At 39.6% G+C, this 16,425-nt stretch overlaps 5 protein-coding genes across 6 annotated transcripts; 2 read left to right on the forward strand and 3 right to left on the reverse strand.

Moving 5' to 3' along the window:
* The first annotated feature begins 8,011 nt into the window (after positions 1-8,011).
* On the forward strand, positions 8,012-9,404 carry LOC106086723 (translation initiation factor eIF-2B subunit alpha). Its single transcript, XM_013251508.2, has 5 exons — positions 8,012-8,149; positions 8,220-8,321; positions 8,384-8,750; positions 8,812-9,082; positions 9,184-9,404. Exons 1-5 carry the CDS (start codon positions 8,113-8,115, stop codon positions 9,328-9,330), a joined length of 924 nt encoding a protein of 307 aa, XP_013106962.1. The 5' UTR covers positions 8,012-8,112; the 3' UTR covers positions 9,331-9,404.
* LOC106086725 (uncharacterized) lies at positions 9,320-9,835 on the reverse strand. 2 transcript variants are annotated; one of them, XR_001221166.2, is made up of 3 exons: positions 9,689-9,835; positions 9,429-9,623; positions 9,320-9,358 (listed from the first exon to the last, which is right to left on the reverse strand). XR_001221166.2 is itself a non-coding variant. In XM_013251510.2 (2 exons), the coding sequence occupies exons 1-2, from the start codon at positions 9,833-9,835 to the stop codon at positions 9,501-9,503; spliced, it is 270 nt and encodes an 89-aa protein (XP_013106964.1). In that variant the 3' UTR covers positions 9,320-9,500. The 2 variants fall into 2 exon arrangements, 1 of the variants encoding a protein (XP_013106964.1); XM_013251510.2 differs by having other exon boundaries at positions 9,320-9,623.
* Positions 9,836-9,890: 55 nt separating this feature from the next.
* Positions 9,891-12,250, reverse strand: LOC106086724 (uncharacterized). The gene is made up of 2 exons (XM_013251509.2): positions 11,919-12,250; positions 9,891-10,222 (listed from the first exon to the last, which is right to left on the reverse strand). Exons 1-2 carry the CDS (start codon positions 12,151-12,153, stop codon positions 9,891-9,893), a joined length of 567 nt encoding a protein of 188 aa, XP_013106963.2. The 5' UTR covers positions 12,154-12,250.
* A 1,357-nt stretch (positions 12,251-13,607) lies between these two features.
* On the forward strand, positions 13,608-14,493 carry LOC106086728 (exosome complex component RRP46). The gene is made up of 2 exons (XM_013251512.2): positions 13,608-14,043; positions 14,101-14,493. Exons 1-2 carry the CDS (start codon positions 13,696-13,698, stop codon positions 14,461-14,463), a joined length of 711 nt encoding a protein of 236 aa, XP_013106966.2. The 5' UTR covers positions 13,608-13,695; the 3' UTR covers positions 14,464-14,493.
* On the reverse strand, positions 14,475-16,338 carry LOC106086727 (CDK5RAP1-like protein). Its single transcript, XM_013251511.2, has one exon. The coding sequence runs from the start codon at positions 16,238-16,240 to the stop codon at positions 14,510-14,512; it is 1,731 nt and encodes a 576-aa protein (XP_013106965.2). The 5' UTR covers positions 16,241-16,338; the 3' UTR covers positions 14,475-14,509.
* Between the last annotated feature and the right edge of the window lie 87 nt (positions 16,339-16,425).

Here is a 16,425-nt window from a genome sequence, read left to right on the forward strand (position 1 = left end):
AAATTAACCATCAGCAAAAGAGTTATAGAAATCAAGAAGTTTTAAACGGAAAACGTTGTTGGAATGGGAAAAGATGCGTAATTCATGAGGCAGTCGATTCCAGCATCTTGCTACTCTAACAGCATATGATCTCGCATATATGTTTCTTCTAATTCTAGGAATAAATAATTGCGGGTTTCTAGTAGACCGAGAGAATACAAAAATCCTCCTTAGAGGAACAGGTCTAATATTAGCAAAAGCGTTATGAAAAAGTAGTAAATACCTACACTCGACTAACCTTTTAAATGAGCAATTAAGAAAACGTTTTACGAAGCAAGATATACGATCTCGTCTTCGGACATTGTAGACAAACCGCACAACGGAATTTACAATTCGCCTCAATTTTGTAAAGTTAGCCTGAATAGTACCTGAAAAAACCTCCAAACCGTAAAGTATCTGAGACATTAACAGAGAATAAGTCAGAAGCTTTCTCACCTAGACAGGTAGGTAAACAATAGAAGAATACATTTTACAAAGGCAAGACCAAACCTTCCCTGACAAGGCATCAATATGGTACCTAAAAGATAACTCAGTGTCAACAATAACACCCAAACATCTATGTCGGTCGACAAACTCAATCTCAGAATTTCCAACAAAAATGTTAAGAGATGTGTTAGTATATCTTCCAAACATTAGAGCCTTGGATTTAGAGGGATTAATCCTTAAAGCATTGGCAGAAGCCCAGTTAACAACCCTGCCCAAAAAACAATTTACTATATCATTCTCAAGAATATCAGGTGTTGTAGAACTGCCATTAAATAGCAAGAAAATGTCATCAGCAAACATAAACGCCCCACAACTCCTACAAGAAGTGAAACGATGCAAATCATTCACGTAAAGTATAAATAAAAGTGGACCCAAGATGGAACCTTGTGGTACACCAGAATGAAGAGAAAGCATGCTTGAGTTTGCACCGCTCAGAACCACAAACTGAGATCTGTTACTTAAGTAAGAAAGTATCAGTTTGCAAGCAGATGTAGAAAAATTGAAAAAATCACGCAATTTAGTAAGTAATCGAACAAAATTAATAGAATTGAAGGCTTTTGACAAGTCAAGAGAAACCATCACACTGCGTTTTCCGTTATTGGCATTCACTCGGATGGAATCAGTTAGCTTAAGCAGCAAATGAGTGGTGTTGAGTCCTTGGCGAAAGGCATATTGCATATCGTGTATTCAAAGCTGCGATGATTGTAATATTCGATTCTTCATTATGTGTTCAACAATCTTAGACATTGCAGGAAGTATGGAGATAGGCTGTAAATCATCAACCCTTCTAACATGCTTCGCTTTGGGAATCGGCATAACCCTGGCAATCTTCCAAGCCAAGGGAAAAGAAGAAGACATCAGAATAAAATTAACCAGATCCAAAATAACATCGGAAACATAAGGAAAGACGGTCTTGACAAAACGCATTGGAATACCATCCACACCAACTGACCCAGACTTCACCCTACTTATAGCTTCAATGATTTCAAACTCATTCACACAGCAAAACGAAAAGGAAGAGTCAGTCTCTCCTTCACATGAGAATTGAGACCTATCATCGTGCGTTCCACCACCTTCAACAAAAAACTCATTAACTTCGTTCGCATTAAAATCATCATTGAAGTTATCATCACCAACATATCCAGAATGTTTGAGAACTTTCCACATACCAGTCGCATCAAGACCCCAAAAAAGTTTAGAAAAATGGTTGCGTTAATTTGTTAAAATTTTCCCTGCAAATGTATTTCACAAAAGTACTACAGAAATAAATCTTCTAATTGGTCTTGATTACCAAATATTTAATTTGGCGACTATACAAAAAAAGATTTAATTTTCAAAAATAACGTTTAAACAAAACAAAACATACAGACGGCTATAAAAATTCATTAGAAAAAGTCTGCGTACAGGATGCATAAGTCGACCAAACATATTCCTAATTCGAATCCACCTAACATTTTAAAAGGAAGTTGGGTATACCCTACGTTTTAAAACTTGCGCTAGACGTTTCGGCATGGTAGCAACAAGCTTAGAGGTTTCTGTTGAAGAGATTTGAGCCCATTCTTCTTGCAGTACATCCTTAAGAATAGACTTTGAGGCAATACTGCGTTGGCGGATTTTTCATTCAAGTTGTTGTTGTTGTAGTAGTAGCAGTGTGTGGTACACTGAGGCGACAGCCCTTGCCGATGAAGGAATTCATCGGGTCAATCCGGTACATACAACCGGCTGCCATGGGATTGCTTTCGTTCAAGTGAATCCCATAGGTGATTGCGGTGGCGTTCGAAGCTGATTTGGCACGTTGTAGAACAACCAAAGCTTAAGTATGTACGCTGTATGTTTCGGGTCATTATCGTGTTGAAAATAGTAGTCACTTCCTAGTCCCAATTCTTCCGCGCCTTGCTTCAAATTTCTTTTTAAGATATTAAGGTAAGCATATTTGTCCATAGGTTAGGTTAGGTTAAAAAGAGGATGCAGATATTAATCCGCCCCATGCCATTATGGACATACACCTAAATCAGTAATCGGCTTCTTGTGCGCTCTAAAAACTATAAGGCAACATCTAAAAAGAAAATTTGAAGTTAGGAATTCCGTGCTACTTACAAAATCCTTAATTGTTTTCAATACCACTCCCCTAAGATGGTTCATGTCTGATATTGTGTCTCCACCTAAGTGCCGGTATCTGTTAGACGCAAAAGCCGGGCAATGACAAAGGAAATGCTCCAACGTCTCATCCATCATCTTCCCCTCATGCCCTACAAATGCTATCACTTACCGCACCGATTTTACACAAGTGAGTTCGTAGTCCTATGTGTCCCGTTATGATACCAAAACCTATTGGGTTGCCCAAAAAGTAGTTGCGGATTTTTTAAAAGAAAGTAAATGAATTTTTAATAAGACTTAGAATGAACTTTAATCAAATATACTTTTTTTAAATTTTTCTTCTAAAGCAAGCTAAAAGTAACAGCTGATAACTGACAGAAGAAAGAATGCAATTACAGAGTCACAAGCTGTGAAAAAATTTGTCAACGCCGACTATATGAAAAATCCGCAATTACTTTTTGGGCAACCCAATGACCTCCTTCTTGCTTCCTTTCAGTAATAGCCTCGTCTTATTACGATCTGGATCCCCCTCCCCATAGGATTTTCGACGACCTACTGACCGTTTCGCTGTTCCATAATGTTGCATGCGCATTCGTCGCCCACTTCCTTAACTAGGACTGCGTCGAACCGAAAGGCTTCGGGTTAACCAAGTTTATTGATGGCAGTCCTGTGGCCTACACCGCCATATTGTCTGCCCTTTCATTTTCCCTTACTCCCTTATGGCCCGGCACCCAAACGATGCAGATTTTCCCATCTTTAGACAAGGCGTTAATCCCTTCTTACAATGCAAGAATGTTCGTGACCTTACCGTACGGGTTGTTATTGCTCTTATGGAAATTTTACTGTCCGTAAAGATGTTCACATTCGACGTCCTCGCGTTAGCACCACACTACTTCACGCATTCCGTGATAGTTCTAATCTCCACCTGCAGGATCGTATTATGATCAGGCAGTCTAAAACAGATCTCAGTCCCTGGGTTCTCAATGTGGTCTACCCAGGCCCACTCTGTCCTCTAGCTTTGATCCATCTATGTAACATGATCTTCCAGATGGCAATACTAGGATTCCATCAATCCAAGACTGTGCCGATGGCAGCAGTGCCTCGCACTCGACTTCAGGGTTCATTTCTGGTATGGGATCGGAAACCTCTTCCCTTCCCTCCATGTTTCCTATCGTCGTCTCGATTATACCGCGATAGTATGAGCTGCTTCCATCCTCAATCCATCTCCCATCGCCTTAGGTCTCATAGCCACAGTGGCTGCCTCACACTTAATCTGTATGCCAATGGGTTGAATATTTAGAATAGTCTCCAGTGCCCTAGTGGACAATGGAGGCTATGCCTATGCCAAGACAACATGTTCTCTGAACCTATTGTATGGTCCTTATGTTGCACTTTTTCTCCATAGCAGTCCACCAAACTACTTAGGCGTAAGTCAATCCCATGGCAGCCGGTTGTATGTACCGGATTGACCCGATGAATTCCTTCATCGGCAAGGGCTGCCGCCACAGTGTACCACACACTGCTACTACAACAACAACTTAGGCGTAAGTAAGTATTGGTCTAATCACGCTCCTGTAGAGCCATAAGACTGTCTTCGGATTCAAGCCCCATTTCGAGTCTACGGCCCGTCTACATCGTGCCCAACATCTGTGAGCCTTCTCAGTACGCTCCTGAATATGACACTTCCAATTCAGTTTCCTGCCCAAAAGCACACCTTAGTATTTGACCTTGTCAGATATCGAAATCGCCTTATTGAGGAAATGTGGTGGGATAAATTGGGACACCTTCGTCTTTCTCGTGAACAGGCATATTTCAGTCTTCTCTGGGTTAACATTGAGACCTCTGGGTCTAGCCCAGTCATATTCCAAACGCAAGACCATTTCGGCCCTTCTGCATAGCTCATTCGGATCATTACCCCTTAGAAGCATTATAGCATCGTCTGCGTAGCAGACAGCATCTGTAATAGGTCATTTTTGGTGGTCACCCATAGGGGTAGCGATAAAATGCCCCCCTGTGGCGTGCCCTGTGCCACTTTCTGTCTTATTTTTATGCCATGAGACACACAATTTATCCACCTGTTCCTCAGCATGTGGTTTATCCAGTCTCTATGAACCGGGTCCACCCGGTGCTGGTCTAAGGATTGGATCAGAGTGTCGGTCCGCACATTGTTAAAAGTCCCCTCGATGTCAATGCATACCGCCAGTGTGTACGTTTCGGCATCGAGGGATTCTTCTATTTTATGCACAACCTCGTGCAGGGCAGTCTCCATCGACCTTCCCTTAACATAGGCATGCAGTTTGCACTTTGCAAAACGTATCGAGTTTCACATTCTGTTAGAATTTTTGGCCGCCCTGGACGAGGCCGGGATACCAAAACGCCGGTATCATTGTAATTTTTAACCGCTCTTTGTATGGAAGAATGTGTTCTTCCAACAATCCGACCGATGTCATGGTTGGTTTTACCTTCCACCCAGTTGTACGTACCGTATTGACCCGATGGAGTCCTTCATCGCTACAACAACAACTATAGATGCTGAAAAAATCAACTACTGAGATCGATTAATGCCCAATTTTCAATAGCAATGACCTAGTTTAATGTTGTTGTAACCATATATTCTTGTGGAGGTGGCGATCCTCGTCAAGCACCTGTAAGTGAGCAAGTTCTTTTATTTGAACTGACCTTGGATCTTTTCTTCTTAAACCACTAGAGGGCGCAATTCTTATCCGATTAGGTTGAAATTTTGCTTGAGGTGTTTTGTTATGGTTGAAATTTCAGAGGTGATTATACCCTTCTAATGCTGGCGATATTTGTGAGGTACTGTACCATTCGGTATGGCAGTCACTTCTCCACAAAGAGGTGTTGCATTGCGGCACGCCGTTCTGACTCGGCTATTAAAAAGGTTGAGCTTAAATTTGAATCGGACTCCACTCATTAATATGTTAGAAGTTTGCCCCTGTTCCTTAATGGAATGTTCATGGGCAAAATTTGAAATTTTTGTTTTGTTATGACTTACAACTACTGTGCAAACTATGGTTTAAATGGGACCATAACCTGATATAGCCGCCATATAAATCAATCTGGGATCTTGAATTCTTGAGTTTTTAGAGAGCGCAATTATTCTCCGATGTGGCCGAAATTTTGTTCAAAGTGCTTTGTTTTGTATCGCAACAACTATGCCAAGTATGGTCTAACACAGTTCAGAACCTGATATAGCTCCCATATAAACCGATCTTCCGATTATACTTCTTAAGCCTCTGTAGGGCATAATTCTTATCTGATTTCTCCAACATTCGACATAGGAGAAAATGACTAAAGACGCTTCAAGTGAACTAAAATTTCTGCAAGTGCTTGCTGCGCAAGCAGGCAAGATCTTGTGTGCCAATGTGCTTAGGCGCCAGAATTTTCTTTACGAACAGCGTCTGCGTACTAATGTTCTTGCTTCTACACGAGGAAGTAAGAGCTTTTGGTCGTTGGTGAAAAGAGTCATCTATTCCAACTCTTGTTAATGGCGATCAAACGTTCACTGACCCGGTTGATAACCTGTTGGCTGATATATTTGCAGGGAACTCTTCCCTGCCGGATAACTATCAACCACTCCCCTCAGTTGAAAATGTATCTGGCGTCATGTCCCAAAAATTTTTTTGAACTCGTGGAGTTAAAAGGGTTCTCAAGAATCTAGACGTAAATAAATCCCCGGGCCCGGGATTTGTCTTACGCAAGTGTTCTTCAACGCTCGCTCGTCCATTACGCAACCTTGCCTACCGTGCGGGAGTCTTCCCGGCGCGTTGGAATGTTGCGAACGTTCAGCCAATACCCAAGAAGAGTGAGGCGAACAACCCTTCAAATTATAGGCCAATTGCGATATGCTCCGCTCTCTCCTAGGTCATGGAGAGCATGGTTAATCACCATCATGTGAGGTATTTCAAGTCTAATGAATGGCCTTCTTAGCGACCAACGGTATGCATTCCGCAGAAATCGCTCTATGGGCGACCTCATGGCACTTTTGTCGGAACGTTGGAGTTGCTTAATCAACCAGTTTGGTGAGACTAAGGATCTGGCACGGTGCACTACTATCAAAGCTTGTCGCTTTTGGTGTCGGTAATGGCTTCGTTCGATTTATTTCGAGCTTTCTCAGAGATCGCACTATTCGAGTCGTTATAGATGAGTTCTCATCCAATGAGCATAAATTGACCGCAGGTGTACCACAGGGCTCTGTTCTTTTTCCTTCTCTTTTTCTTATTTTCATCAACGATCTGTTTGGTCAGACATCGAATCCGATCTACTCATTTGCGGATGACTGTAATCTCTGTGGGTGGGGTCGAATGAAGCGAGTAAAGTTTAATGCACGGAATACTCAGTACTGCTTGTTGTCACACAAACGATTCGCTGACCCATTGCGATCATCTTTGTCTATTAACGGTGTAGATGTTGAGCAATTGATGTTTTGGGCACGAAAATACAAAGTGATGTCCGTTGGGCTAAACATGTATTTGAATTGTCGAAAGAAGCATTCAAGTGTTTAGGCTTCCTTAAAATGTGTAAGAATTACTTCACTCTGTCTGATCTTCTTAATACCAACACCACTTTCATAAGGCCGAAAAAGGAGAACAACTCACATGTATAGGTTGGAGCTTCAAAATCATCCCTGGAGCTACTGGACCATGTACAGAGGAGAGCGATGGCGTTGATTGGGGGTGTTCGTTTGATATTCCTTTTTTTATTCCTGATTTAAGGATGTATGTCAGGGATACTAGACATTCCAAGAACTCACACCCGTTTGTATTTGATTGGCCAGCGGACCGTAAAATAGAGAGAATTCTCATTTCGCCCGAACCGTTCATATGTGGAATCGATTTCTGGCTAATGTTTTTCCCACCCACTTTAACACCCAAAGATTTAAGACAAATGTCCAATTCCTAATTTCCTCTCGCCCATGCACTGCATTCATAGGGGACATCCCCTGCGTGTTGGCTGACAAAAAAAAATATGCACAAAGTACACAATTCTTATAAGCTTATAAATGCATGACCATGAAATACAACTGAATTTATGATTGCCTATGTACTAAGTATTTGTCATTAATTTATGATGCTTTTCCGGGAGCTGGGAGGAGAGAAATAAATGGGAATTGTTATATACACCTTCAAGCGAATTAATACCAACTCCCAAATACGAATTATAGGCAAATCGCACTAGCGCAGTAGATTATTTTCATTTGAAGATTGAAAATGTTTGCAGGGCATATTCGTTTGACGATTGAAAATGTTTGCAGGGTATATTCGTGTGAGCATGTGTTAGTGTTCCCACTACTGTTTAAAACCTACTGTACTCAGCAGAGTAAAGAGCAACTCAAAGTGAAATGATAACTCCACACGATAAAATGTCAAAAAACCGAAAAATCAAAACAAAACTAAAAACCTAAACAAAAAAAAAAAAAAATAAACGTGTCAATATTTTTTAATTTTCACAATAACTTTAAACAATTACAATATGCCACCCAAATCTTTGGACAAAAAGGATGATTTTGGTAGTATAGCCCATTAAAAAGATAAATTTTACTTAATAAAATATTTAATGTTCCATTTATTAATTGTTAGATGTAGTCAAATACTTTCTAAAGTTATTGGATGACGACAAGGATTTATCATCAGGCATTGCTGCCATTAAAACACTTCTAATGATTTTGGAAAAAAAGCAATGTAAGTTAGGCATAAATTCCAGATTCCAAATCACAAAGCTTATGCTATATGGTGCCATACAGTTGGCACCATTCATATATTACAGAACACCATGCTGGACGCGGTGGCCGCAATGCGTAACACTGACCTTTCTATAGCGGCTGTTGTGTCGGGTGGTGAATTATTTTGCCGTTTCATTACACTCAGTTTGGATGATCGTGGCATGGAGGAGTGTCGCGAAATCATGTTGCATCGTGGAAAAATCTTTTTGGCCAAACTTTTAAATTCTCGTAACGTTATTGCGAAACAAGCTCAAAAATTTATAACAGACGGTTGTCGTGTATTGACCCATTCAAGATCTAGAGTAGTTTTGAAAGCCCTGCTAACAGCTGCAAAGGCCAATAGGCAATTTCATGTCTTTGTAACCCATGGCGGACCAGATAATTCGGGGTAATCCAATTTCATAGTAAAAGAAAAGCTTTAATTTTTATTGATTTTCTTTATTTTAAAGTAAACAAATGATCAGTGATTTGGAGCGTGCGGGTATCGATTGTACTCTAATATTGGATTCAGCTACTGGTTATGTTATGGAATCGGTTGACTTTGTTATGGTGGGAGCTGAAGCTGTAGTAGAATCTGGTGGTATCATTAATCGCATTGGAAGTTTTACCATGGGACTATGTGCACGTGAAATGAAGAAACCATTCTATGTTTTGGCAGAAAGTTTTAAATTTACCAGACTATATCCTCTAAATCAAAGGGATTTACCAGATGAGTATAAGGTAATTATAACTTACCGAGTTGTTTGTGTCGAAAAGAAATATAAATGTTTGAGTATATTTAATAGAATTATTACGATTTTAAAATTGTTTTTCTTTTTTAGTATTCTCGCAAACACCTGAGCGATGTTTCAAAGGTTGATCCTTTAGTTGACTATACACCTCCGGCTTATATTACACTGCTCTTTACTGACTTGGGCATTTTAACACCATCCGCAGTTAGTGATGAGCTGATAAAACTTTATATGTAGACATGTACGTGGTTATATTTATTATATGCTTGATGGAATAAAAAAATGGCATAACATAAAGTGGCTACAAAAGATTTTTATAGCAGTTGCGTCTTTACCTAAGGGTCTATTGAAATATCTAAAGTAAGGGTAAAAAAAAACAAACAAAATAGGAAGCTTTAGAGTTAACATTAATTGTCATCGTCTTCGTCATCATCTGCATTCGAATCGGTTGTATATTCTTCATAATCGTCCTCTTCGTCATCCAAATAATCATCATCGTCTCCATCCATTCGATTAAATTCTGCAGCAGCCTTAAACCATAATTTGAAATGAAAAATATCAAAAGTTCATATCAGGACAATTTCCATTGGCTTACCACTTGCCCCGACTGGATATTAATTTCTATCTGCAATCGTATGTCCATGATTAAAAAAGCAGTCGTTACCAATACAGGTATGGTAACACGACTCTTCCAAGCCAGGTTTGTAAGAAACATAAAAACCTCACCAAACGGAGAATTCATTGTGCTTCTCAGGTGTGCTTTTAAGACTGTTGTGTGTTATTCTCCCTCAATGAGTTTAGCGACTTGCTGGTAAGCTTGCTTCCTCTTCAGCAAATGATTCTGCTTCCTCGTCGGCTGTTAAACGCTGCTCTTCTAGTTGATCGTAGTTTACGATATGCACTGTCTCACCTACGGTCACTGGTTGAATGGGCTGTATTTGACGATACAAATTGTGTACCGCCGAGTCTGTATTTCCAATACTAGCTTCTAACTCTAAAAGCAAATCATTGTTGCAGCTACCATTGCGGGACAAATCGCTCTGGACCAATGAACGCAGGCAGTCGTTGCGTTTTTCCGTTAAGGCGTCAACAAGCTTGGAATTCTTCTTTAAATTACTTAACTTACGTTCTGTAAAAGAAAAATAAAACGTCTTAAATGTCACAAAAAAATGTGAAGAGTTTTTGATTTATAAGAGCTTCCCGCCAGCATAATGTGTTTGTCGAAGAAGATTGGCGAGGCAGATGATGTGTGTGATATGCTCCCCGTTTACAAGAGGACAAACATTAGCACGTTGCCATCAATCGTAGCTCAGTAGATGAGCCAATGCTGTTGTTGTTGTTTTTGTAGCCACATTTTCATGTGGAGGCTATCCTCTTCAAGCTCCAGTAGCTGAGCAAGATCGTTCCGGTCCAAAGCACCCTTTGCGGAGGGAACAGGCTCGCCTTTGGTTATTTAAAGGCGCCAATAACTGACCTTGTCATAGCGTCATAAGCACTCAGTATTTGTGCAAGAACAGGTGCCGCCCGGCCTCTCACTTTCGATACCGCTCCTCCTTATGGTGCATTCCACTATCCGCAACCTGTGGAAGCGCCCGGTAGCTCACAGCTAAGCTTCTCCTGACAGTAATGAACACTGACGGGCGAGGAGTGGTCTCCAATAACAGCTTTCACTCGGTCAGTTAGAAACCACAAAAAGCCTGGTATGTCCATCGAAGTGTTCGATAAGTCAAGAGTCAGTTACAGTGACAAAGCAGTCACTGTACTATGCAGTTTTTGAAATCCCCACTGATGCAAATTCAAATTTGCCCATGAACATTCCATTAACGAACAGTGGCAAACTTCCCACATATGAATGAGTGCTGTCCGATTCAAGTTAATGGTCAATAATAAGGGCCCTCCTTTTTATAGCCGAGTGCGAACGGCGAGCCGCACTACGACACCTCGATTGGGGAGTTGTTTTAACATGGCTACCATACTACTTTTTCACAAATGTCGCTAGCATGAGTGGGGGAAAACAACCGCTGAAAATTTTTTCTGAAGTTCTCGTCAAGATTCGAACCCAGGCATTCAGCGTCATAGGCGGACATGCTAGCCTCTGCACAACGATGGCCTTCTATGGCCTCTGATGCTTACCACATGGAAATAATAAAACAAGGATGGAGAGGAGACGTCTCAAGCGTCCCCTAACCACACATTTCAAAAACGCAGGATCCCGGTGATGGATGCATCGATTTAAGTGAAATTTTTTATGCCACCTTATTTATGTAAACCCAAAAACATATAAAATTTGAGGGTCAAATAACACTGGGGGACGCCCTACCTTAAAACCCACCCAAACGGACATGTTTACCAATTGGGACAATATGAGTATCAAATGAAAGGTATTTAAGAGTAGAGTACGAACTTGATACAACAATTCGAACTCACGTGTCGAGGAGCTCGCCCTACCTGAAAATGAAAGGTAATTGGAAGTAGAATAAGAAACTTATATACAAATTTGGGATCAAGTCTCAAGGGGCCGCCCCACCCTAAACATCCAAACGGACACGTAGGCCGATCGGGACAATATGAATCCCATATTGGTACAAAAGGTACTTGAGAATGAAATACGAAAGTTATATGAAAGTTTGGAATCTATTCCCAGGCTGCTCGCTTCACCCCAAAATTATGCACCAAATGGAAATGTACACCGAACAGGACAAATTGAGATTCAAACGAAACTTATTCGAATAAGAAAAAATTTCAAATTTAGGCAATGTCCAAAGGGGCCACACACCGGGCCAGCTAGTGCCACATCAAACAAAAATAATCCATTATCATCTTACCAAGCGATTTTAAATATGTTTGAGAATCTGGTAGGGGTTGATGTTCAGGCTTGTTGTTATCTGAAGAAAAATTTCTTTCCTCTTGGGTGTTGTTGTTGTTAGAAAACGTAGTAAAACTATCTTCGAATCCTACACAATCTGAATCCACGGAAGACTCGGTTGCTGACGAAGTAGGATTATGTCCGTTTGTACAATTTTCAGGATGTTGGACCGACCAAGGGTCTGGATCTGTCATTGTTTACGTAAAAAACACAAGTGACTGTAATTTATTTTACTTAACAACAATTAAAATTGTTTATCGTGTAATCCCAATTATTACCAAAAAATTAAGAATACAAATACTCGCTACGTAACGTAGACTTGTAGTAAATACAATTGCGATATACCGCCATATTCACAGAGTGAGGTAATTTTTTTCAGCTATAAAGATTTATCGCCTAATTTAGGTAAATTTTGCCAAAACAAATTGGTCGTCATAAAAGCTAAGTATTCTGTTCAGCTTTTCAAGCGAAATGCTGTCAAACTCCATAAAAAAACGTCGGCGAAACTTTGGCTGAAAATAGGCGGAAAAGAAGTACTCTGTTTATAGTGATGAAAACGGCAAAAAACTATTATAGTGGCAACACTTGAAACTATTACCGGCATCATTTTTGTTTGTTTTATTGGTTTCAATGGTTCGTTTTTATTTATTTATTTGAGAAAAAATACATAAAATAGAGAAAACATTAAGTGCTTTAAAAAAAACGTGTTTCGATATAAAAATAAAAACTTTTGATTGCTGTCAAATTCCGCTCGCGGAATAATTACAAATTTCAGCGGTTATTCCGAGTGCAGAATAGATTAACAGCCCAAAGGGGGGAATAAAAAATTTTTGTAGTTTTATAAAATTTTAAAAAATAACTTTTTTACATTTACGCGAGAAACCTTTAACGTGATATCTGGGTAAATATAGAAAAATGTGACAGTAGCCAAGATAAAAAAAATTTATTTACGCTAGAGAATTCACCTTTTGATCGATTTTTTTAATAGGATCGAAAGTATTGTAATGAGTAACAGTGTTTAACACTTTTTTTTATTATTATTTCTTTTTGTCTTGCGGAAAGCAAGACATTTGGAATCACATTTATATAAAAAAAAATGTTCTAATAAACAACTTTGCCAAAAACATGGAAAATTTAAATAAACACGACTAGACATGTCATATGACCTGTTTTTCATAAGACTTGCCTTATGTACGTCAAAAACGAATAGAGCGCGCTCTGAACAACTTGTATTCTCATGTGTATTGTACTTTTTTATAGACATGTTTCTACATGTACGTTCGATGATATAGGAGCTCAATGTAATCGAAGAAGTTGCATGTTTATTCAAAAATCCATTTTCCATATTAATTTTTTTATACGTATACTACGATGTGTAAGACTTTCAGAGCTGCTATTTTTGAGATTACATATGTTATTACATCTGTTAGTGTCAAACCACGTTTACACTGCTCTTTTAATCTAGATTTAATGGCTCACCCATATGTGTTTCCTTTATAATATCAGCTGACGAGAACTCTAAATTCAGATTTAATGAGCAGGGGATAATAGAAGCTCAACTTATTAAGTATACCCCAGAGCACACAATACGTTTGTAACAGTAACGATACGTGAGAACATCTGTTGCATCTTTCCTGTGATTGATGCTAACAATTAAGAAGAAGACTTCACATTGTGGAATCACATTTTAAAAAATAAACAATTTAATTTTGAAACGCTCAATTTGCCATTACAGCATGGTAACTAACTCAAACATGCAACAAGATGCGACTGATGTTAAGATACGCTCCCTAAATTGCGAATTGAACCCCCTGACCAGAGGCGATGGATCATCACTGTTTGCTCAAGGAGGGACGTGTGTAATGGCATCGATATTGGGGCCGGTAGAAGTGAAATTACAAAACTTAAACATAGACAAGGCCTATGTAGAATGTATTTATAGACCTAAAGCTGGCCTGCCCACAATAAAAGACAAAATGCGTGAATCGGTCATTAAGGATACATGTGAAGCGGCTGTACTGTCGGCCATGCATCCCAGAACCATGGTATCAGTGCAAGTACAAGAACTCGACGATAGAGGAGGCGTAAGTATGGAAAAAGGTTTTAAGGTTGTTTTCAAATCAATTGCTCTTGATTTTTAGTTGGATGCTTGTGCCATTAATGCCGCTTGTATGGCCTTATTGATAGGCGGTATTCCCATGAAATTTACCGTAGCTGCTGTCTGCTGTATTGTTGATAAGAACGGCCAACTGGTGCTGGATCCCGATTATGGCCAAACAAATGATAGTCGTGCGAATTTTACATTTGTTTTTGACTCCCTAGAAAGAGATCTGGTGACGGTGAATAGCTCGGGTTGTTTCAAAATGGCACAGTTCAATGATGCTTATCTTATGTGTCGTGAGGCTAGTGGTGTACTTTTTGATTTTTATCGCAAAATCATGACGAAATTTCACACCAAAACCATACAACCTGCTTCGTATAAGGATGAGCCTATGGAGGCCTAATAAAACAGCAGTTATTTTTTCTAAAATCAATTTTTGTGTATATAATTTATACATTTGAGTAAAAATCTTCTATTGAACTTAGGTATAAAGGTTCTCCTTTTAGAACCTGTGAATTGGATTCCAAAATTTTAGCTACAACAAAATCGCCAAGTTCAATATGTCGCTTCGATGATGTCGTACCATTTTTACCTTTCGGCAATGTTTGAAATGGGACTATTACCTTAATGTTGGCATCATTTCTGCCAAAAACAAAATCATCCGAACGTTTGCTTTTGCCTTCGATTAATATCAGCTCTTTACGCCCTTCATATTGTCGATGGAGTTCTGTGGCTCCATCACGGAAAGCTTTAACCATTCTTTGTAGTCTTTGGCTTTTTACTTCTTGCGGCACGTCGTCTTTATATTTGCGGTAAGCTGTAGTTTTTTCCCTCATGCTGTAGGCAAACAAAAAGGCAACATTATATTGCACTTGCTCAATAAGTGTTACAGTGTCCTGGAATTCATGGTCAGTTTCACCGCAGAAACCACAAATAAAGTCACTTGAAAGACCAACATTTGGCAAATAAAGACGTATAGTGTCCACTAATTCAAGGTAGGCCTCTCTGGTATATCCTCGGCGCATACGCTCCAATACAGTATTTGAGCCTGATTGGGCTGGTAAATGTAGATTTTTACATACGTTTGGATAGTCACGAATTACCCTGAGGACATCTTCGGAAAAATCTTTAGGATGGGGCGATGTAAAACGTATTCTGACATCTGGTACTGCTTTTGCTACTTCCTGCAGTAGTGTTGAAAAGGGCAAACCTCCAATTTTTGGCTTATACACAGTCTTAAAGCCCGGCACTGTAGACACATTTTCGGCTGTTGCTGTCTCCTTGGAGGTGTCTCTATAACTGTTTACATTTTGACCCAATAGCGTAACTTCCTTGATGCCATTTTCCCTCAGTGCTATTACTTCTTGTTTTATTGATTCTAAATCCCTGGAGCGTTCTCTACCTCTGGTAAATGGTACTATACAATAAGTACACATATTATCACAGCCTCTCATAATTGATACGAATGCTGTAGGTGATTCTGAGTTGAGTCTTACAGGCATAACATCTGCATAGGTTTCGTCAAGACTCAAGAGCACATTAATGGCTGACTGCTGGTAATGCCGTGATATGGCCAAAAGCCTTGGCAGATCTTTGTAACTATCAGGGCCAGCCACCACGTCAACACACTTTTCCTTTTCCAAAAGCCTTTGTTTTAAACGCTCGGCCATACAACCCAAAACTGTAATCTGCAGTGGTCCTTTTTTCGAGGATCTCTTCTCCTTCATGGCTTTTAAGTGGTTAAGACGATTCCATATTTTCGTTTCGGCTCCTTCGCGTACAGCACAGGTGACTATCATGATAACATCTGCCTGTTTTATATCGTCGCACTTCACATAGCCGTTTGCAGTGAGAATGGAGAGCACTACTTCTGTGTCATTGGTATTCATTTGACAGCCATAGACTTCAAAAAACACTCGACGTCCTTTTCCATTGTAGCTGTCTAAAGGTAGATATGGAATAATTTCCTCTTCTTGGGCAGCTGTCTTAAACTTTGAAACAGCTTTAACATTTAGAAACTCTTTTAAACCAGGACCTGCAGAGACTCGTTCCACAAATGTTTCTCTTGGCGCTGACTTAACAGCTTTTACTGAGGAACTCAGTGCACGTTTAATTGTTTTGGGCAATAGGCGCATAACGTTGACATTTTCATAGGCAGCCAGCGCCCGTTGAAGTCTCATTTTGAGTTGATTTTTTAAACTTTTAATTCAAAACCTTTTCAATTATTGTATAATTACAAAAAACTCTGCTTTGCCATTGTGATATCATTTCACAGTGATCTCCTTTTGGATAAGAAGAAAAGGTAAACAAATGCATTTTAGTACATCTGATTTTCAATTAACGTTTAACGTAAGGTGCTGCCGAG

Source organism: Stomoxys calcitrans, chromosome 2 (assembly GCF_963082655.1).
Source record: "Stomoxys calcitrans chromosome 2, idStoCalc2.1, whole genome shotgun sequence".
Lineage (NCBI taxonomy): Eukaryota > Metazoa > Arthropoda > Insecta > Diptera > Muscidae > Stomoxys > Stomoxys calcitrans.